The sequence below is a fragment of the Melozone crissalis genome, unplaced genomic scaffold (genome assembly GCF_028551555.1).
Source record: "Melozone crissalis strain CALT ecotype California unplaced genomic scaffold, PUWL_Pcris_2 ptg000045l_1, whole genome shotgun sequence".
Taxonomy (NCBI): Eukaryota; Metazoa; Chordata; class Aves; order Passeriformes; family Passerellidae; genus Melozone; species Melozone crissalis.
In genome coordinates, this window is record NW_026535823.1 from 26,812,024 (window position 1) to 26,833,962 (window position 21,939).

Here is a 21,939-nt window from a genome sequence, read left to right on the forward strand (position 1 = left end):
CCACCTCTGCCGCAAATACACATTTACATTCTGAAAAAAAGTCATTATTATAGATCCCTTTGCTTATTTTGACACAAAAGCAATGGAAAGGCACAATCTGATTTCAGATACGAGGGGTAAAACCTTACTGCTGCTACACAACCCACGAGTTGCAAGGTGGGATCTGCTTTAACCAGGCTTCTCTTTGCAACACTTCCAAATTTCCTAACTATGACAAAAAACGTCAAGATACCGAACTAAGAAATCCTGCTTAAATTTATACCTCTGTAGATTTGTTAGGGTTTTTTTCCGCAGGCATAAATAAGAAAAAGACCAGAACCAGAAATAAACGTATCTGACAATTTCAGTTGATAAGGAATTTGCTGTTGCTTGTACGCTTTGTTTTTATTTATAAATTTATCTGAAGAATATCTAGTTTGACCATGATAAAAATGTAGTAAACACGTTTGTACTATTTGCATAAACTCCTTTAAATATTGAATGCACTTGTCAAATGAATTTCCCAAAACACACTTCCATCATCTCATAAAATACCACTTGCCATTCATAAGACCGATTTTTTTTTAATAGAAAATAACATTTATTTCTATGAAATGGAAACACAGAATTACCTGTTAGAAACAGCAAGAAGTTTGCTACATCGGAACAAGAAAGCAATTTTCTTGCAGATCACGAATGAAGGAGGCTTATTAAACCATCATACACCATTGGCGCCAGGGTCCTACGGACAGTTACAAATATATCTACTTTCCAATGTTATATACAGACCGCAACGTTTCTGGGGGCGGGAAGGAAAAGGTTTTCAATTTGACAATGTTTCATCTATATGCCTGGTAAGTATTACAATGCGCTGCCTAACCTTTAGCTTAACGTTAATACCGAGTTCACCTACGAGTTACATTAATAACTTAGATTTCCATTTTATAACATTATACACTTGCTAGTATACATATATATATATGTATGTGTTTGTGGGAAAGGGCGCTCGCGTGTGTGCCCACGCCACGACGCGCCGAGGATATCCATGCTTATGGCCATAAGCAACAAAGAGCGACTCATGTCTGGACAATGAAAGTGCACCTTGATCACCTTAACACACCTACGCCTGTCCGCGCCGGGCTCCGCACGCAACCCCCGCCTGCACGGGGCGAGAGAGAGCAAACCCCCGTGTCCGTCCACCCGCGCCTACCTAGCTACCTCTACACAGACGAGCTTTAGGAAGCCGCTATTGCTTCTCGGGGGTGTTGTTGACCATGGGCCCGTAGAGCCCTCCGGAGTACACCTGCTCCTTGTGCACGGCCGAGCGCTCCCGCATCAGGTCGCTGAAGGCGTAGTCCACGGGCGGCCGGAACCCCAGCGTGGGCATCAGCCCGGCCGTGGAGTAGGGGGTCATGAAGGCCAGTCCGCGGCTGTGCGCCGAGTAGGCGAGGCGCAGCGGGTTCAGTCCCAGGTGCGTGCCCAGCGGGTAGGCGCCGGCCTCGGCCCCGAAGTGCGTGGCGTTGGGCTGCAGCGGGGAGAAGGCGGAGCGGCTGCCCAGCGTGCCGATGGCCGGGGCCATGGCGCCCGCGATCAGGGGCCGGTGGTGGGCGGCGGCGGCGGCGGCGGGGGTGGGCGGCAGGCCCTGCAAGGCGCCGTCCCGGGCCCAGCCCTCCTCGGGGCCCTTCTCCGGGCCGCGGTTGTTGAGGATCTGCTCGATGGCCTGTACCACGTCCCCGCCGCAGCCCTGCAGCACCAGCTCCAGCACGCTGCGCTTGTGCGCCGGGAAGACGCGCGTCAGGATGTCGATGGGAGTCCGCTGCCGGCCGCCGGCCGAGGGCGACGGGTCCTGCTCGTCCTTGTCCGCCTCTGAGCCCGAGTCCGAGCCCAGCGGGCTGATGGAGCCCGGGCTCTCCTCCCCCTCCTTCGGGCCCTTGGAGACGGGGGAGCTCAGGAAGGACTCGCCGTCCCCGTTCTCCGAGCCCGAGCCGTGGCGAGCGTCTGGGGAGGAGGTGCCGGGCACGGACTCGCCGTCCGGGGAGAGGGGCTTCCCGCCCGCCTGCTGCGGGGTGACGGCGCGGCTCGGCAGCAGCGTCTTGGGGAACAGCTCGAACTTCTGCATCTTGGACTCTGCGGGCCGGGGGGGCAGAAGGAAGAGACACCGTCAGTGGGGCTGCCCCGCGGAGCGCCCCGGCCGTCGGCGGGACCCCCGCCCGCAGCCCCGCTCGTGTCCCGCCGCCTCTGCAGGCCCCGTCCCCCCATCGCCCCCGCTCCGAGGGCTCGCAGCGCGGCCTTACCTGAGGCGCCGGCGCCTCCCTCGCCGCCGGCCCCGGCGCAGACGGAGCCGAACACCTCGTAGGCGGGCCGGGGCGGGATGATGCCGTTGGCGGCCGCCAGCGCCAGCCCCTCGGCCGTGCCGTAGAGCAGCTGCAGCTCCCGGGCCTCGTTCTCTTCCTGCGCTTGCTGCCGGCGCAGCGCCACCTGAGCGGCCATGACGCGCTGCCGCTCGGCGATCAGGGTGCACTTGGCGCACATGCAGTCCTTCCAGCGGCAGTACCGCTTGTGGCCCTTCAGCGCCGACACCACGCCGTGGTTGCGGCACCGGGCGCACTTGGGCGTCCGCGGGTACTTCTCGGCCGCCCGCAGCAGCAGCGGCGGCGCCCGCAGCAAGCTCCCGGCCACGCTCACCGGCAGCGTGGCCGCCGCCGCCGCGGCCGCGGCCGCCACCGAGCTGGGGGGCACCGGGGGGGGCGCGGCGGGCACGCTGGGCAGCTCCGAGCGCAGCTCCATCCCGGCCAGCCCGCCCCGAGAGAGCGGCCCCCCCTCCCCGGCCTCCCCCAAAGCGACGCGGGGCGGGGGAGCCCCTGCGCCGCACCCGCGATCGGGCGCGGAGAGGCTCCCGTCGCCTTCAAGCGCAATCACGAGCGGGGGGCGCGCAGAGCCCCGGGAGCGGGCATGCAAACACCGGCGCCTGTCCCCTCGCCTCGCCCGACGCCCCCGTCCCCCCGCGGCGGGGTTCAAGTGAGGAGGGGCCCGTCGGGAGCCGTTCCGCGCCCTCCTCCCCTCCGCGCCCGAAAAGCAAAGCTAACACAAGAAAATCCGAGAAAACTTAGATCACTCTCGCCTCCTTGCTCTCCGTGCGCGTCTGGCGGGGCAGCACCAAGTTCATCGCGCCAGGCTCAGAGCCGAGCTCTCCCGTCCGCGCCCACGGGCTCGCCGCTCCCCGCGGCGCCCCGGTGCCACCCGAGCTGCCCGCTAAGCTCCGCTCCCCCGTCCCCCTGCAACTGCGGCCACAGACTAGCAGCGTCCCTCCAAAGAACAATCCGGCACCTTCAACGACAGGATCCCTCGCGAGGCTAAAATCCAGCAGAGAATAGCGGGAAAAAATATTAAAAAAAAAATAATCGCCCCGTCTCCCGAGCAGCACCTCCGCAGATGGGCGGAGGAGCCGCGGCGAGCCCGGAGCGGCGGGCCGGGTGCGGAGCCCCCCGGGAGGCGACGCGGGCCTGGCGGAGCGGAGGAGAAGGAGCGGAGGGAGCGGAGGGAGCGGAGCGCTGCCCGCCCGCCGCCACCCGCGCCGCCACTCGCGCTGCCACTCGCGCTATTGTTGCGGCCCGCGTTGCCATTAGGCAACATTGGACAACAATGTGGCGCCTGCCATTGGCCAGGGCCCGCGCGCGCCGCGCTGATTGGCCGCGCCGCGCCCGCCGCGCCCGCGGAGCGCCGGGAGCGCCCGGGGGCAGCGCGGGGACAGCGGGGGCGCGCCTGGAGCCCCGGCACCCCCGGCCGGGCCGCCCGTACCGAGCTTGGCTTCTTTAATTCATTGGTAACGGCACTTGCCAAGCGCTTGGGCTGTTTTCCCTGGGTGTTACTTGTCGTAAGGGGAGGGGGGGAATATGCTGTGCAAGGTGACAATTCAATTTGTGGTGTCTCCCCTCCCCTTGGAGATTTTGTTTTATGATAGTACGTAACGACGCCTCTCTCTCTCCTTCCTTCCTTCCTTCCTTCCTTCCTTCCTTCCTTCCTTCCTTCCTTCCTTCCTTCCTTCCTTCCCTCCTTCCTTTTTTCCTTTCTCTCCCCTCTCCCTCTCCCTCCACACAGGTGAATGTCCGAGTGCTGCCGCAGCAGGAGAAGCAATGTGAGTATGATTTTTCCATCCTTTCTCTGCGCTTTATGCTGGGGGATCCCTGCCCGCCCCTCGCTCCCCAGAAATTAAAGTTCGTTCTTCCTTTCTCCTGCCAGCTGTTTGCGTGACTACGTGTTCAACAGGCGCCTTCCCCGCGGGGACAACACACCCGAGGGACTGATTTTGGAGGAGGAGGAGGAGGCTGCGGGCTGGTAACTGTACATTAACCCCGGAGCTTTTGTTTTAGCATCGCCGCCCGGGTTTGACGTCACCTTGGCGGGCAGCGGGAGGAGGCAGCGCTCGGTGGGAAATAACGCGCTCCGCTTTCCCCAGGGCTCTCGCTCTCTTTCCCACGAGGGATCTCCGTCCTCCTCGGCACTTTCTGAAGTTGTTTTTTCTCACACGAGTGTTTGCCCGTGGCGGGACCCCTCTGCCGGTGTTCGGGGCCTCCTCCCGCCGCTCAGCATCCCCACCTGCGCTGCCCCGCCGGTAGCGGGACCCGTTCCCGGTGCGGGCCCGGGGGCTGCCCCGGGAGCTGCGGGCCCCGAGTCGGGAGCGGGGAAAACCCCGGAGCTGCTCGGGGGAGCCGGCGCTGCCCGGGGCTCCCTCGGCGCGCTGGGGACACTGCAGGACACGCACTCCCCTTGGTCACTCTCCTTCCTTGGTGCGAAAAGCGCAATCGCAGAGCCCTCCAAATTTTCAATATTTTTGTTACACTTACATCCGTCTTCTTTCTTTTTTTCTTTTCTTTTTTTTTTTTTTTTTGGACCCGAAATTAGCTCTTTCCTCCCCGATTTTCTGCGGGCGCAGCTGCTGCCTGCTCCTCGTGATTTAGGTGTTATAACACCTTTATTTATTACAGCAGCCAAGTCAAAATATCCGAATTAATTTTATTCGCAACCACTAATTTTATTCTCCCGGGAGTATTACTTAAACCATCTGATTTAATTGGGAATTCGTAGAACTCGATCAGAGCTAATAAGAAACATTTAAAGTATTGTTTTATGTTTGTTTAACGTGGATAAAATGTTCTCCCTTTTTCCTGGCAGTTTTGTTTGGGGTTGCTATGAGGTTTTTTTCGGCAAATACCTTCCCTTTGCCCCCCGAGGCAGCGCACCAACAACAACACAGGACGGGTTACGCCGATTTCCCCCATTCCCTTATCTTCCTGCTCTGACTTCAATTAAAGGGCTGGGTTATCCTTTCCGTTTATGGCTGTTTAAAACTATCTATTTGGGAAAAAACATGGGAAAAAAAAACAACCAACAAACAAAATAAAACAAATTATAAACAAAACAAAAACAAAACAAAAAAAAACCCCAACCCAGCCCAAGAGTGGGTCCGTAATCAGCCAGTGAAACGCGGTGGTTTCTGTTGGGAGCCTCAGGCTTTCAGTAACATCGCAAAGGCGGTGATGAAGTTGCAGCACGCAAGGTGCAGCACCTCTGTGCCCAGGCTGTTTCCTGGGCTCCGGCCCCGCTCACTGTGACACGCAGAGTTGGGCTGCGCTGTCCCAGAGCTGGGCACCAAAACGCCCAGTGCCTGTTTCTGCTGCTCGCCCAAAGCCAGCAGAGGACACCCCCCGTCCAAAACACTGAGCCATGTGCTGGTTTTAAACGTTACACTCACTGTCAATCCGACATCGCAACAAAAGGGGTTTATTAAATAAAAAAATTTAAATTGCAAGTATATGTAACGCAACTGCGGGACTCAGCAAGTTCTGAGGACATTTGTCCGAATTTCCCCCGGTTTCAGGGTCTCTGGGCGGTTTCCCATCCCCCGGGCCCGCAGCAGCCCCGGCAGCGCCCGGAGGCGAAGCCGCCGCTCCCGGCCGGGCTCGCTCCTGTCCCGGAGCCGAGGCCTCTCCTCGGGCTCGGCACCCTGCTCCGGGCTCAGCGAGACTCTGCCTTCCGCCGGGAGCAAAGCGGCTGGAGGGGCCGCTTCCAACCGGGACCCAGCCATTCCTGTGTTGCTCTTCTCTTACGCCGTGCGTTTAGAAAAGGAGAGCCCGGAATCACGCTTCTCACCGGTTTGACATTTTAACAATAATAATAATAATAATAATAATAATAATAATAATAATAATAATAATAATAATTTCTCCCCTGCCTATATTTTTCTTTGAAAACTTTGGCTGTGATACATGCGTGAAAATGCGCACGTTTTACAGATTTATTCAAACCGAGCATCCCTGAGCTGGGAGCTCGCCCGGAGCAGCAGAGGCGCGGCCGGGACTCGCCGCGGGCTCGGGGCTCTCTCCAGCTCCGTCCCGGCTGCCGGAGCCCAGCGAGTGTGTGAGAACGGACGGGAGGCAGCGGCGAGCTGGATGCTGCTCTCCCCCCACCCCTCCCTTCTCCTTCCCTTCTCTCCTACTGCAATTCATTTCTGTTTGACGAGGCACAATAAAATCTTCTTGTACATCCCCGCTCCCGTGTCTTTCTGGGGGGGGGATGTTTGTTTTAGGCACGCACGGAGCAGCCGCTCCCGCTGCCCGGGCGGGACATAGAAAGAGAAATTCATTTCTCCAAACCCGGTGAAACGCGACTTTAAAGCCCCCGGGACTGGTCTCGCTCCCAGCTTGGCTCTGGGAGCAGCTCCCAGCGTCAAACCACGGGAGGAGCTCAGGCTTGGACGCAGCTCCCGCAGGAGCAGCCGGGCTGGCACCGGGAGCGGGGCGGGGGCCCTGCCCGGGCCGGGCACGGAACGCTCCGACCCCGGGGCCACCGGGGCTAAAGGGTGCTAGGGAGATCCCCACCGTGGTCAGGGCAGCCCGCGCCCTCCAGATGCATCAAAGTCGATTTTATTTCGTTACAGGGATGCCCAGAGACGCCGCGTTTCGTTGCGCGGTGCCCCGGGTGCTGCTCGGTTATCCCCGCTGCGCGTCTGCCTCTGGCAGCATCCAGAAACGCACCAGGGCCCAGCGCTCACGGCCGGGTCAGCCCGCTAAAACACGACACTAAATGCTAATTTAATATATTTATTCTGAAGAAGCCCCGATTTCTCCGGTGTTTCCTTCTCTCCTCACTCCCCTTGATTCTCCTAAAGGTTTCCCGTGTGCGGCTGCTCCGGTGCCCAAGTTCGAGAGGGCTGCAGCGACGGTGCTGCTGCAGCTTCCCCCAGTCGCAGTAGTAAAATCTTAATTAAAAAGAGCCCGGCTATTGGCTGCCATGCGGGGGAAGGGACACGCACGCCCGCAGGCAGCGCAGCCCTCGGCAGCATCCCAGAGAAATATAGTTCTTGATTAGTGTATTTTCATCTCGTTCTTAGCGGAAGACAGTTTGTAAGTACCTGCTAATGTTAGTGCTCTTTAAGGTTTCAATTGTTCTAGGGGGTTTGCCATTGACTTTTTCATTATTTACCTACTGAATCAAAGTAAGCAAATGCCATCTGTTTCCCTGCTGCTATCATCTTCACTTTTAATTATCCGCCCAGCCGCCTAATAGAGATGATATTAAACTAAATCTTTTTGACATTAAAAGTAATTATCCCCAAACCAATATTACAAGAATGAAAATTACCACCACCGCTACCCCCCCTTCAAGAAAAAGGCACATTCCTCCTAGCCCAGGCAATCTCTTCAAATCCGGAGCGAGGAAAGGGAGACGGAACTCCCGTTAGCCCGGACTTTTCAAGTATTTGAAACATTATTAACTCGATTTCCCGGCTCCCAGTGGGGGAGGAAAAAGCGACAAGGGCGAAAGATTTGTGGAAGGAAATAAGGGAAATTCGGGGCTCCTCTCCTCCCGCAGCACCGGGGCGGGCGGAGGGGCCGGGGCTGCCGCCAGGTTCCCAATCCCAACCCCAGCCCCGGCTTTTGGGGAAGGGCGCATCCCACAGACACCGACACGCGGCCCTCGAAGGCTTCGCATCATCCATCCCGCGGCCCCGGCCGTGCGGGGACGGTCACGGGAGGGACTCTGGGATCGGGGCCCGTGGCCATGAGGGGCACGGCGGGTCCTCCGACAGATGGCCGCCGGCTGAATTACCTCCGCAGAGTCATTTGCCTACCCTCAGACTTCTCCGCCATTTCTCCTCCGACTCGTTTTAATACGAGCCCGGAGCCGCGTCCCCCATTTCCTTTAATATGTGCTAAACTGAGCTAATTTTAATTGCATGTTTCAACTTTGCTAATTAAATAGAGTGGTCTAATTAAAAGTGACTAGGGAACAGTTTTAATTCAACCCTCTACTTTTTTAACAATCCATTATGCAACAAATCCAGGGGTAAGCCCTCCCCTTTAAAAAAGCTACAGATGATTGAGTTTTTACACCTTTTTACACGCTCACAATGGGGAGACTTGACCCAACATATGTAGCGGCGGGGCCGAGCCCCCCCGGTTCCCCGGCGGGGCATCGCGACCGAGGCGCCTCGCTGCTGCTGCCCCGCCCGAGCGCCGCTGGACCCGGGGCCTTCCCGGGGCCTCCCCGCTGCAAGCGCGGAGACGATTAGCCCGGCAGAGGTTAGAGTAGCACATCCCCAGGACAGCAGAGCAGGATTTGGGAAAATCGGGCTCTTTACACGCTTCATCTCTTCACCAAGTGCTCATTAGGTTGTTAACCTCTGGTTCACATGAAAGGGGCATGTGATGAATCCCCTCCCGAACAAATGGGCGCATCCCCCTTCAGGCACTGAACAAAGCCCTTAAAATAACTGCACAAGAAAGCCTTTAGTTGTTACTCTAAAATTTCTTTTCTCTGGGAGCTTGCGCCCATCCACACACACGCACACCGGCGCACAGAAAGAGGAAAAAAAGCTCACGCACGCAAAAATCCATCCATCCGTCACCCCTCCTCCCCCGTGTGCTGGAGCTAAAAATTAAAAATCCGTGGTGCGTCCCCAGGGCCTTCGGCGCTGGCTGATGTCCCCCGGGTTTGGCTGAGGCTCGAGCTGGGGCTTCCCAAGCGAGGGGAAGGAGATCTTAATCGCTCCAGCGGGGCGGGCGGGGGAGCATCCTCTGCCTGAGCAGGGGAAAGCCACGCGTCCCGGCCGGGGGCAGCGCTCTGCGGGGACACGGGGGTGTGGGGTGCCCATGGCGGCCCCCAGCTCTGCCCTGCCCTTCTTCCACCCGCGAGCTGAGCGGATCCTCAGCGAGGAGGGCGCGGGCAGGAGTTCCCCTTGCTGGCCGGGGGATGCGGCAGGAGATCGGAGCAGCCGGGACCGACTCCGCAGCCAGCGCTGCCCGCTCGGGGCCCGCTGCCCACGGAGGGCCGGGGAGCCGAGCCCGGCTCCGCATTCCCACCGCTCGCCTGTGGATTTGGGGCTCTTTAAGACCTTTGCTTTTCTCTCCCTCCCTCCTTCTCCCTCTCCCCTTTTATTTCCCAGCCCCTCGGGCATGGATTAAAGTGACAGACAATTTCCCCCCCCTCCCGCACCTTAGTGATGGTTAAATGCGCTCTGAGTTAATGCGCGGGAAGCGGGCAGGGCGGGGGGGCTGTCCCGGCAGCGGGACAGGGCCCGGCCGGTGCCGCCGCTGCGGCCCCGCGCGGGCGGGCGGGCGGTGCGCGGGCGCGGAGGCTCCGCGGGGACGCGCGTGTGCCGCAGCCCGCCGGCAGCCGCGGGGACACGCGCGGGCCCCGCCGGGAGCACGCAGGTACCGCGGGGGCAGCGGCCCCGAGCCGGAACAGCCCCGCTCGGCTCATTTAGCGCAGGGCGCTCCGAGAGGTTCATTAAAAAAGGCTCTTGTCAGCTCCCTAACGATCCGAGAGCTTTTTAATTATATTTTATATTCCCCTACCCGTCTCCTAACTTCAAACACATGGTAAAAAGGATTTGCTGTTTTGTTTCAGGTAAAACCTAATGATTAAAATTCAGACCCCGTCCCATGCATCTGCTTCGCCTTTGCCAAATGAATTGAAGGGAGAGAGAAAAGCGATTTCATTGAGATCACAGATGGGGTGCAGGTTTTTGGAAGAAATTTGAGAAACACCATTGTCCAGAATCAAAACTCTATGTCTTGCCCCACAAAGGGGGCTGCTTTAAGCCCCTCAACTTCTATGGGGCTTGTTTTTTAAACTTTAAGTGTTCCGCACAATAAGCTGCCACTAAAATGTCACAACCACTCTAATTCCAAGTGTGTCTCACTGCAAAGGGTGCAGAAAAATGAAGGCAGCAAAGGCAAGGAGTGTAATTAAAAACCCTGGAGCTCCCTCCTGCCTGCTGGGGCCCGGCGAGGGAAATGCCCCCGCCCGTGGCAGCGGCACCGACACCCCGAGGTGCGGGACCGGCCCCGCTCCCGCATTGCCCGGCCGCAGCCCGGCCCGGCGCATCGCGGCGCTTCCACACTTCGGAGGCGAAATTTTTTCATTAGCCGAAAGCAGAAGATTAATTCTTTTATTTTTATTCATGATCATGACAACCCCGGTCGGATTTGCCAGAGGATTCCCCCCCACCCCCCCGCCCCGCTTCAATGTTTATTGCCCCGGGAGCTCAGGAGCAGAACAACCCTGACGGAACGCGATAGATAAACACAATCTCTTATCGCTAAAGAGACATCGAGGGGGTTTGCGGAGGGGCGGGCGACAGCGTCATCCAAAACCTCACGCACTTGGGGCAAAAAATGATTCTTGTATTCTTTTTCCAGTTGACACTCGGTATTTTAAGGGGCTCTTACACAAACACAGACTTCTTTCAAGTTGCTGAGGGACCATCCGCAATCTCCCAGGGCACCGTCCAGCCCGGGCCGGTGCCCTCAGCCCCGCGGGGCGATGCCCGAGCATGCGGCTCCATTTGTTGGGTTGGCTGGCTGTTCGTTCGTGGCTTGTTGGGTTTTTCCGCCCGGGAATGCCCAAATTTTCCCTTGCGCGCCCCTCGCCCAGCGCCGGGCTGAGCGGCCCCGCCCGCGGGGGAAGGCGCGGCACCGAGCGCTTCCCTCTCCTCTGGCTTGGCTTTAATCATTTCTAAATAATTTCTAAATTATTGTTGGTGCGGGCAGAGCCGGGCCGGGTGCGGAGGGAAGGTTCCGGGAAGGTTCCGGGAAGGGAAGGTTCCTGGAAGGGAAGGGAAGGTTCCTGGAAGGGAAGGGAAGGGAAGGGAAGGGAAGGGAAGGGAAGGGAAGGGAAGGGAAGGGAAGGGAGCCCCGCGGGGGCGGCTCCGCAGCCGCCGCAGGCTCCGGGCCCCGGGAATTCTGCAGCTGCCCCGGGAATTCCGCCCCGACGGCTCCGTCCCGCCCGGGGGAGGCCGAGGGGCGGCTCCGGTGCCGGGCCCAGCCCGGGAGCGCCCCCGCCCCATCCCGCTCCCTCGCCCAGCATCGCCCGGGCAGCGGCGGCAGCGAGGGGCGAAGGCGCGGGGGAGCCGCACCAAGGCGGGCACCGCTCCTTTGGGTTTTTTGTTTGTTCATTCCGTTTGGTTTTCCCGCGTTGGACGATGCTGCAACAGCCACACAGTGTCTGACTCACCTTCGTCTAAACCTTGAAGAAGTGTATTTCAGCAACGGAGTGCTCTCTGCAAATCGCAGGTTCTAAAAAATATCTCCCCCTATTTTTCTTCATTACAACCACAAAATTATAATTTTTTTTTCTTCTGCATCAGCGAGTTCAGAGCTGTCATTGAAAAAATTCCTTCTCCATTGCCACTAGTTTGGAAATGCTTTCCCTTACGCATCAGTCTTAATTAACTAGGACACATAAACAGGCCTACACAAAATGAAAAATGTTCCTAAAGTACACATCAGAATAATTTTTAAGCTCCTAGAATGGCTGCAACAGAACGGGGGTTTTCAAATGACAACAAATGAAGTCTACCTGTAAATTTAGAAAAGGCAAGATCATGAGTAGGATGCCATAATTACAAGGTATAAACACTTATCAGTGATAGGAACTGACTCTAACGGGGACTGTGACAGTAGATTAAATAAAGCATAGAGGCAAATAAAATGGTAGAAACTACATTCTTAGGTGAACGAAAACATACTTATATTCACTACTTTACAAAATGATAATAATTCTTTAAAATCACCCAAATAGCACTACCCTTTTCAAAGAAAACTGCATAAAAAGGAAGATAAGAAAAAGAAATTAAAGTCACAGGAAAATACTAAGATTGTAACCAAAACTTTTTGAAAACACTATCTTAGATCCTCAGAGGACACATGTATCAGACCTAAAAAGACAACAGAATGCCCACAAGAAGCAGTTGGGTCATGTGAACCAGCACATTCAAGGATGTAATAGGAAGACAGAATCAAAACTAAAAAGAAAATCAGAAAATCCATGGAAATTTAACTTCTGGAAGACACAAATCCTGAATTAAACAACTGACAGACTGCAAGGAACAACTACCAAAGATGTAAAGGATTATTAAAAATATCAGAAATAGGAAACCTGCCAGAAGACATTTTTATGGTGTAAATGACTCCTTTTATTAAAATAGAAACAACTAAGCTAGTCAATTATGGTGGTGTTTACTACAGTGGAAACATATTTTCTTGAGTTTAAAAAAAAAAAAAGTAACATTATCTGAGATTTGGTGGCTGGAAGCAGAAATCAACAAATTTTCACAGTGAGAGGATTCCAGCCATGTCCCCAAGAACCTGTGAGGGAACCTGTGTCATTCCTGGTACTCAGACACCAGTACCTGGAGAAAGGGATCAGTGGTGAGCTGCTGCTACCAATAAATAACACAAACCCACTCAAGGTGAGTGGATGGAAAGGGAGCAGCCACGAGCTGTGGAATCCTGGGGAACACTGGATTCCACAAAGGAAAGGAAACTCACTGGTACTAAGCAGAAAATAACAATTCTGTTAACCAGCAGTTCTGTGATCACAGGAACTAATGAAACCTGCTCCTCTAACCAGCAGTTGAGTGACATTTTAATTGAATTATATTAAGGCTGCAGTGTGACTTCAGTCTTTATTACACAGAAGAATCCACAGAGGAAAGCCCTGGCTAAGGAGGATTCTCTGCTATCTAATGAGACATTAAAACCCCTTGGAAATTTTAGGGTGCTTTTAGGGCCAGGAGTGACTCCCAAGAGTTGGATCTGGAGTGAGCCTTGCCTTCACTGCACACACTCAAGGGACCTTTGATCTGCCTTCTCATTTCCTGAATTCTGGGATGCTGACTTTGACAAGATTTAAGGAAATTTTAGACAGCCAAACCTTTATAGCAATAAATATGCTTGAAATAATAATAAAAAAACCCCTAAAACCAAAAGGATGTAAAATGCAAAGGTAGTAATAAGATATTTTAAAAATATTTCAAGGAGCCTGACCAAATTCATCCTACATACATCAGCAGGGCTGTCAGGTGGAGCAGCCTTGCCTTCCTCTTCCTCTCATCCTCACTGATTCCCATCAGTGACCTGCATCAGCCTCAAAACTGCTCCAGGAAAAAAAAAAGGTCACTTTTTAATCTTTTTAATTAGTTTGCCCAGTTCCAGTGCAAGGTGGGGGCAGAGATGGCTCTGCTGGCAGAAGTATACATCTATATCAGACTTAATTGAGTATAAAACTGCCTGGATCCTGACACTTTTAGTGCTAAACTTGGTATTCCTCCACCTTTGTCATCTGTGGGGGGAATAGTTTCAGGTAGAGAACAATCTCTCATGCTGTGTACACACAGTGTACAGTAATTTCTGCTTTCTTTCATGACCCATCCAGAAAAAAAAAATTAAGGCTACTGCAGTTGCCTTCTCTTTTACACAAACAGAGTAATAAAACTAAACTCAGGTGCAGAATCAACATCCACTTTCAGCTCTCTTGTTCAAAAAGACCAGTGGCTGCAATGAACATCCACTGTCAAGGGCTGGGTTTCCTCACCCTAGGCAAGCACACACAGCTGCCAGCCTAAAGACTGATTTTCACCCTCCTTCTCAAGGACCTTAAAGGAATTCTGTATTTTGGCAGTCAAACAGCTTTGCTAGTGGGCAGCACACACATTAAAAGTAGCTGTGCTATGGTGGTGTTGAAGCAGACTGGGGAACGTCCAGCACAGGAACTGGTCTCTCCTCAGGCCCTCACAATATTGGAAAAACCAAAGTGTGAATCAAAATCAGTGAAAATTCTCTGGAGGAGGCCACCATCACTGTGTCCAAATAAAAATGCAACCTCTGCTTTGTCAAATGGTGGAAAGCCTTGGTGAGAGCTGAGAGTCCCCAGAAGCAGGGCAGCAGAGGGGAAGCCTTTGCCCCAGGGAGGAATGGCACACACAGGACATCTCCATCCTCAGCATTTCTCACTGAGTGCTCCAAGCAGGTTCTGGTTCTGCCTGGTAGTGACTCTCCTTGTGTAGAGACATCCACTCATGTGCTTTGTGCTTGCTGTGGGCTGTTCTAAGGCACTGAAATTTTCTCATGCATTGTTTAGGCAGCCTGGACACAAGGGACACAAGGCCTGCATAATGAAACACTTCAGTCCTGTGACTCTGTGATATTGTGATTTGATTTTTCCCTCCATAAGGAAGAGTGAAATCATATAACTGTTTAGTAGAAATATTGCTGCAATTGAAAATTTATTTTAAGTTTCTAATGTCACTGAGTAGGTACAGTTTATGAAAGCCAAAGTCCTCTTCTGCTACATTAAAAAGGACAGACAGACCCCCCAGCACAGCTCCATCAGAAACATCCTCAGCACTGCCACTGAGCTGAAGGGTGCACATGTAGAGAGTGCAGAGCAAACACTGTGTTCTGCATGGTCTCTAATAATGATTTCAAACACCACTGTCAACAGCAGGAAGTTTCTCCCAAAACCAGAGTGCGCCCCACCTTCACCCCACGAGCCACGGACGCCGACGCATCGCACGGAATTCCTTTCAGCAACAGTAATTCCCTAAGACTTACAACTAATGCATTAATCACCTTAATGGTAATCCATTAATGTGAAGAACCCGAAGATAAAAAGGCAGAATCAGGGATGTGCTCTGTAGCAATGGTGTTACAGTTCTAGGGTAATACTGAATTACAAAATTCGAGTGACTAGAGGATCATCCATGCCAGCAGAGCGTGTGAAGTGAATACCAGGAGAGCAGAAAATGATGGCATAGAATATTAATATTTCTACACAGGGATTGGTTCATGCTGATGGTGTGATTCAGAAAGGTGACTCGACATGGTTGCTTCTTAAAATCAGGCCCAAAGTATTTAAGGACCAAAATCATGAACGTTTTATTTAAAGAGCGATACACTTGTTTACGTTGTGGTAGAATGATCCCTGTATACTGATCTCAAAATCTTTATATCAGAGGGAAGTAATGCCACCACTTTGAACACTTCCAGTTAATTATCACTAGAACATTTTGATAATGACAGTGTATTTTGCAATATGAACAAAATGAGGGAAAAAATAATGGAGTTTAGAAAAAAAAAAAAAAAAAGCCAAACAACCCTGGGAGCACTGACTTCAACAAGTTCAACAAATATTCAAGCCACATTTAATAACTTTATAAAACTAGTATCAAAGTAAAGAATATATAGTCAAAATACAGAAATCAAGTTGAGTGAGAGAAAACAGCCTGATGAGATCAAACAGAAGTTAAACAGAACAGATTAATATAAACCAGTTAGCTGAAAGGTCACTTTGCTTCGTGAAGCACTATTTCAGCAACTCCTTTCCTCAACAGCCAGCTTAGAAGGAAAAAAAAAAAAAAAGATTTGCATCACTTTAAAATCCTGCTGTATGTTTACTGTGATTGTTTGTAGAAACAGCATCACCCCAATTTGCAACCCATGTTAATTTCTTATTTAATAAACGCAGTGGAATTTTTTTTTTGGGTAAGAAAACGAAAGTTCAAGATGAAGCGTCTGCATTCAGCTTTCCATTACACATACATTTATCATTCTATTGGCTAGGAATTCTTTTATTTGTGAACTGCAAATTATTAGGATTTGCTTACACTTCTAAACCTTTTGTTTGTCATAGATACTTCACTTCTAAAAGTGTCTGGTGTAGCACTCACTAATTACAGAATTATAAAAGGTAGAATAAGGCTTTGCCCGCTCAGAAATTCGCATTTTTGGTAAAGGTAACAATATATCAGCATCACTAACATCTTAATAATAGGCATACATTTAATTTTATGTCACCATCCTTCCAAAGAGAAAAAGAAAGACTAAAAGATGTGTGCAACTGGTTTTAGCTTAGTATAAAATTTTCAAATCAGAACTCGTTCAGCTACAATAAACACTATGAATTACGTATAAACATAGATGGAAAACAATGTGCCAGGCTTTAGATGAAAAAAAATTTGTTTAGCAGATGATGATCCTGTAGTGCTACTGTGCACTGTCCTGCAAGCCCCAAGATAAAAGAAAAACAAACAACAAAAAAAAGGGGTGAAAAAAAAATTAAAAAGAAAAAAAAAGGAGAAGAAAAACCCCCAAATAAACCAGTTTTGATGCAGGTTTGGCATCAACTGCACGTTATGGTCTTAGCCTCAGTATGCTCATTCTGTGGTTGAGAAATTCAGAGTACCAGATTTTTCCATGTCAGGTAGCAGGTAGCTGGTGCATACATTTCAGACAAGAGAACTACGATTTCTTTAATTTGAGATGGGATTAATAATGTATTGTTAATATGTCCAAAGTGTGCAACAATAAGGCAGATTTCTTATTACACCACCCCTTAAAATACCCATTGTTTGATGAACCAAACAAGGTGCTTTAAACCAGCAGAGTAATAGGAGACAAGCAAGTGCCAGAATGAAGAAAAACTGCTAGAATGGGAACTGCCCTTTCTTTCACAAGGAGAAATAAAGAACTTTTGTATCTGGTATTTGAAAGGTTTTTAACAGCTGATATTCAATATCAGCTGATTCCTGAAGTGTTGGCAAGATACCAGGTTTCTGGTACTGGCCATGTCTAATGTTATTTAAATATTCACATCATGCAATAAGCAGTTTCACACTGCAATGTAATGGAAAATACTTCCTAAACTGAATTGGAACTGAGACCCAAAGCAGAACCAGTAAATAAATATCTCGCATATATGTCAAACTATATTCTCCAAACAAAACCTTACATCTTATCAAAGAAGTCAGAAAGTACTAACAAAAATTATATGCTTTCTACTATAATACTGTTAAATTTCCATGGCTGAGAATGTCCCATTAATTTTTTTTCTGCCTTTTTAAATTAGTTGACAAAGTAGAAATTCAAACACAGAAATAAAATGCATATATATGAGAGCACTGGCTCAGTGAGATATCAAATATACAGCATTCTAGTGTCAAAAGTACAGGCAGAAATGTCCAAGATTTCTTGGTGAAAAAGGGGCATTTGAGGAGTAAAAATTCTACTTAACAATCACTCACATTTTAACAGTGCATTAATTATAACAAAAGCTGGATGATAAGTGAGCAACAGAATCATAATGTTCCGTGTTCATAGCAGAACTTTATCCTCTGCTCATTTAAATGAGGTTGGAAACATATACTCATGTATGTGAAACTTTAAGTAGCTATTTTTGTTGGTTTTTTTTTTTCAATTTTTCAGGATTCTTGCAAGAGGCAAACTTGTGACATGGAATTGAGCTGGATGTCAGTACAAGGTGGTGCTCAGAGAAGTCTTCCTCTCGATGCTGTGCCTCTGGCTTATCAAAGGATGATTAGTCCTACAATCTTGTTTGATCTATTCTTTTGCCTCTAGGAAAAGGGTTTCTTGAGGATACAGTTTTACCTCCAGTAATGATTTATTTGGATCCAGCTGGGTCACCTGTAAATACATGAACAGAAAGATATGTGTAAGTAGACTTTTGGATCGTTTGTCTTCACAGTGCAGACTTCTACTGGGAAGATTTTTTGAGTCCCTCCATCAATGACAACTGAAGCAATGAGTATTATTTTCCAGGATGCAGATAAATAAATAGATATTGTGTTTTCTGCTGTTGTTACAAGTATTCTTTTGTAATAAGAATGAACAGAATAATAAAAAACCAGAATCTCTGACATTAATTCCAAGAAGGTCTGGCTCTCTACCATAAACTTATGCATTAATCTATTTTTGTTCAAAGTTAAGAACTTTTGGAAGGTTTAATAGAACACATGAGTTAAGATGAAAAACAAAACTGCACTCCTAGATAACCATCCCAAAATTTCAGTCAAACTGATGGTGCAAGCAGCATAGCCAACCCAACAGGATCTCTCCATTGAAAAGGGAAACTTTATTTTTCTTCTCCCTTTCTTGCTCCAAATCATGTGGTGGAACACCCAGCTTTCACTCACTTCAATGCTTTCCAGACACCTCAATCACCCCAGGCTGAGATAAAACTGTTTAATTGTGTGGTTATTACACAATATATTTACTTATATAGACAAATTATTGACAACAAGTGTCCCATTGTCCTGACATTCAAGTTTACAAGCCAATGCTGTGACATCCTTCAGAATACTGCAAAGCTTCATGGAGAAAGATGAACCATTTTCTGAAATATTTCCCTTGCATTTTTAAACTTATTTCCCCTGGTAATTCTGTTTTGGTTTATTTTGCTGTGTGAGCACACCAGTTACCAGAAGTCTGCTTGTGAATAATAGATTATTAGTTTTATGCCATAGGTATAAAAGCAGATGCCATGCCAATAAGCATTTTTTCCAAAGTTAAATTTGTTTCATCTATGATCACAAAATGTCACTGCTTTCTAAAAATGTTTTGAGAAAACATGAAGGGTCCAGCACATGAAATGCTATGAATTACTAAGAAATGTTTGCGTAATTTTCTAAAAAGCCTTATTTACTAATCCTGTTACTTATTAACAAATAGGTAACATTTGTTATTTGTTTACCTATTAACAAATAGGTAACTTCTTGGTCTTTCCCCCCAGCTAAATCAGGCAAACTTGAAATATATTTGCATTTCTATTGTCTTATTGAATAATTAGGGAAAAATTACTATTTAAACAAACATGCAAGGCTTATCACTTCCTAAGACCATCAAAATCAGTGTAATTTCATCTGACTGCAGCAGATTTTTTTTTTAATGAAATAATTAAAAACCAAACCAAACCAAACCCAAAAACCAAACAGATGTATTATTTTTATTCCCAAAGCAGGAACGTATTTTCTTAAACTTCATGTACCGTGGTGAGCTCCTGCTAAATGTCTGAAGAGGAAAATAATTTACAAAAACCAGAGTCAATTTTAGATTCCTATTATCTACAGTCCAATTATGCATTCCTGCACAGATGCTGCTTGAATTATTGAAAGGTTATTATCTACGAAAGCAAACCTGTTATGTAAAAAACAGCCAAAGTAGTGCATTTAAGTTTGTGATTACAGAAGTATGCTAATTAAGTATCTTGTAGCATTTTTTAATGCTTTGGTATTCTGCTACAGTCTGTTACTGAGCAGGGAGTGAGGTAAACAGGGGTCTGTGCAATTCACAGCTTCTGAGGCATTGGGCACCTGAGAGAAGCAATTTTCCTTCTTTTCAGTACAAGCCCATATTAATTCAGACATCGCTATTTTCAAATCCTGCAACCATTTTGTTGGAGTTTTTAATTTGCTTTTTTTATTTTGCAATAAAAGGCAAGAAAGTCATAACATGTCTCTTTTGCACTTGGAAAAAAAATCTCCAGAGTATGCCTGGGCACTGAACACAACCTTCCAGGCTGTGACCATATGGAAATGTGTTATTCACTTTGTATAATTGACTTGAGCATAATTCAAGATACATGTCCTAGGCTAAGGTTTGCAAACTTCAAGTGTCTTAAATAACAACAACACAGGATGTTCCTTCCTCAGTGAGAAGGGTCCTGGGAGCCTTCTGGAGTACCTGCAGCACAAGGACTGTGCAGCTTTTCACCATAATTTCACTGTGCTGCTTAATTCACTGAGGGACAGCAGAGTTTGCAAATGTTTACACCATTACCCAATTAACTAACAATATGGCTCCTACATCTGTCAACAAACAAAGCTGTTGTTGCTTTGTTTTAGCTCCTTGGCATTTTCTGTTCATATGGGTCGCCATTGTACTTAATTATCACACCACAACCCTTCTGCAGCTTCTACTTTGTTATTTGTGGCTTGTAAATATGTTGTTTACTACAAAGAATAGAAGCCTTATTAGTGAACACACCTCCTAGCAAAAGAAATGGCTTCTCTTGTAAATATATGAAGTATAAGACCTAAGATGCATTCTAACTTAGAGTATTTTAAATCAGAATTAGAAACCAAAGAATGATCTATAACAGAGATCAAAAGAAAGACCTGCAGCCTGCAAATATGTGTTCAGTGTAGTGTTCTACTGAATCTCATTCACTTAGATTTCTGTGCATTATTTAAAAATGGAAAGTATAGAATGCCTTTAGATGTGTATCTGTGTGCTCTGTTTCATTACCATTAGTATAAATTCTGGAGCCCACAGAGCTGATATCCTTTGGCTCTGATGCCATTGCATGATGCTCTTTCCAAAACAGCCCTGCACATGATATAAGTTACACTGTCCCAAAGCTCTACACCTTTATTAGCTGAAGATTTATTCTATGTTGTTAGAAACTACTCAGAAAATCATTGAAGTATGCTTAGATATTGAATCTGATTTCATCTGCTCCACCTATGTGGCAGAATTAATACTTCCTTGATTAAGGTTCAAAATTCACCTTCAGCATTAGTTAAAGGCCTTAACAAAGGCAAAAAGTACATTTTAATCTGCATCTTCAAGTCCTACAATAACTGACTTTCTACCAGATATAAGCACACACTCTAGGAGTCACCTCATGAATCACACTGTGAAACCAGCTGAATGTATTTTTCAAATCTTTTGTGGGTTTGCTAATGCCTAATACCTTATATTATAATGGAACATGAACTATAACCCCTTGAAAAGAGACTGTAAAGTGTTCCAAGTTTGTCTGGTGAGGAGGGTGGCAGAGGAGGGACTCAGTGTCCAGAAGCAGAGCATGTAACACAAGTGACAGCAAAATTACTGACATTCAAGCTCACAGAACCCTGTACAATTCCATGCAGGTGCATTCAGGGCTGTCCCAAAGGCCCCCTGAACACAGAGAGTGCCCCAGGAGATTTTATCTTTAGGCAAATGGCTTTCTGAGCAAACCTGAACACTCCCCTCCCTTCAGGGAATATTCCCTCCAGCAACATGACCAGAGGTGCTACAGGACTTTATTTCTGCCACATTAGATCTTGCCATTCAGCTGCTTTCACTGAAACAGGTCCAAGCTGATAAACAAAACTATGGATTCAGTTTTATTCCAACTATGGATTCAGTTTTATGGGACCTTAGGTTTTGGTGCACTGGAGCTATGGCTCCATCTTTTAAAGAGCCTTGTTACACAACCAGTGTTGGTTTGGTGCCAGGGAGGTTATCATCTATGTATTTGTTTAAGTGAATTCTGTGGTGATTATTCCAAGTAAGCACTAGCAAGCTGAAGTACTTCTGTGCCACTCAGAAGTTCAAATTATTTATGACTCTGCAGGGCACAAGGTAGTGATGTTAACTCTTATACTCCTCCTATAAGAATGTAGTAGCTGCTTACACTTCATTTACTTCATTCTGAGTAAATTAATTGGGTTTTTAGATAAACAAAAAAAATGAAAACTAATGCTAGTTTAAACAGCATTTTAATACATTTTTATAGTGCAGTCTTTTTCCTTCTAGAAAAACATGTGAGTTATTTCTGCCTTCACCTTTGCTGACCTATCTGTTCTATTACACACTCACATCCTGAGCAGCTGTACTTTTACCACTTACAAGGTGTGGCTCCTTACCCTCCCTTAACTCTGCGGGGAAAAGATAAACACAAAAAAAAATGGCTTAATGCCCAGGAAGGTAATTTAAAAATAAAGAATCAAATACACAATTATTATGACACTTACACAAGCAGTAAATATCACACCCTTCACCTTTCTCTCCACCCTAGGACAAGGATCTGATTCCCGAGCAGCACAGCCTCTAT

At 48.7% G+C, this 21,939-nt stretch overlaps 2 protein-coding genes across 2 annotated transcripts in view; both read right to left on the bottom strand.

Moving 5' to 3' along the window:
- Positions 1–294: 294 nt before the first annotated feature.
- Positions 295–2,766, bottom strand: DMRTA2 (DMRT like family A2). Its single transcript, XM_054285983.1, has 2 exons — positions 2,274–2,766; positions 295–2,106 (listed from the first exon to the last, which is right to left on the bottom strand). Exons 1-2 carry the CDS (start codon positions 2,764–2,766, stop codon positions 1,226–1,228), a joined length of 1,374 nt encoding a protein of 457 aa, XP_054141958.1. The 3' UTR covers positions 295–1,225.
- A 12,409-nt stretch (positions 2,767–15,175) lies between these two features.
- The window catches only part of FAF1 (Fas associated factor 1), a 147,057-nt gene continuing 140,293 nt past the window's right edge, over positions 15,176–21,939 (bottom strand). The window contains exon 19 of the mRNA XM_054286164.1: positions 15,176–17,744. Within this exon, the coding sequence (XP_054142139.1) occupies positions 17,661–17,744 (84 nt within the window). The 3' untranslated portion in view covers positions 15,176–17,660. The remainder of the gene's footprint in view (positions 17,745–21,939) is intronic.

Coding starts and splice junctions, on each gene's coding strand:
- DMRTA2 (XM_054285983.1), bottom strand. CDS start 2,766: ATGGAGCTGCGCTCGGAGCTGCCCAGCGTGCCCGCCGCGCCCCCCCCG. Junction 2,107..2,273: donor GGGAGGCGCCGGCGCCTCAG/GTAAGGCCGCGC, acceptor CCCGGCCCGCAG/AGTCCAAGATGCAGAAGTTC.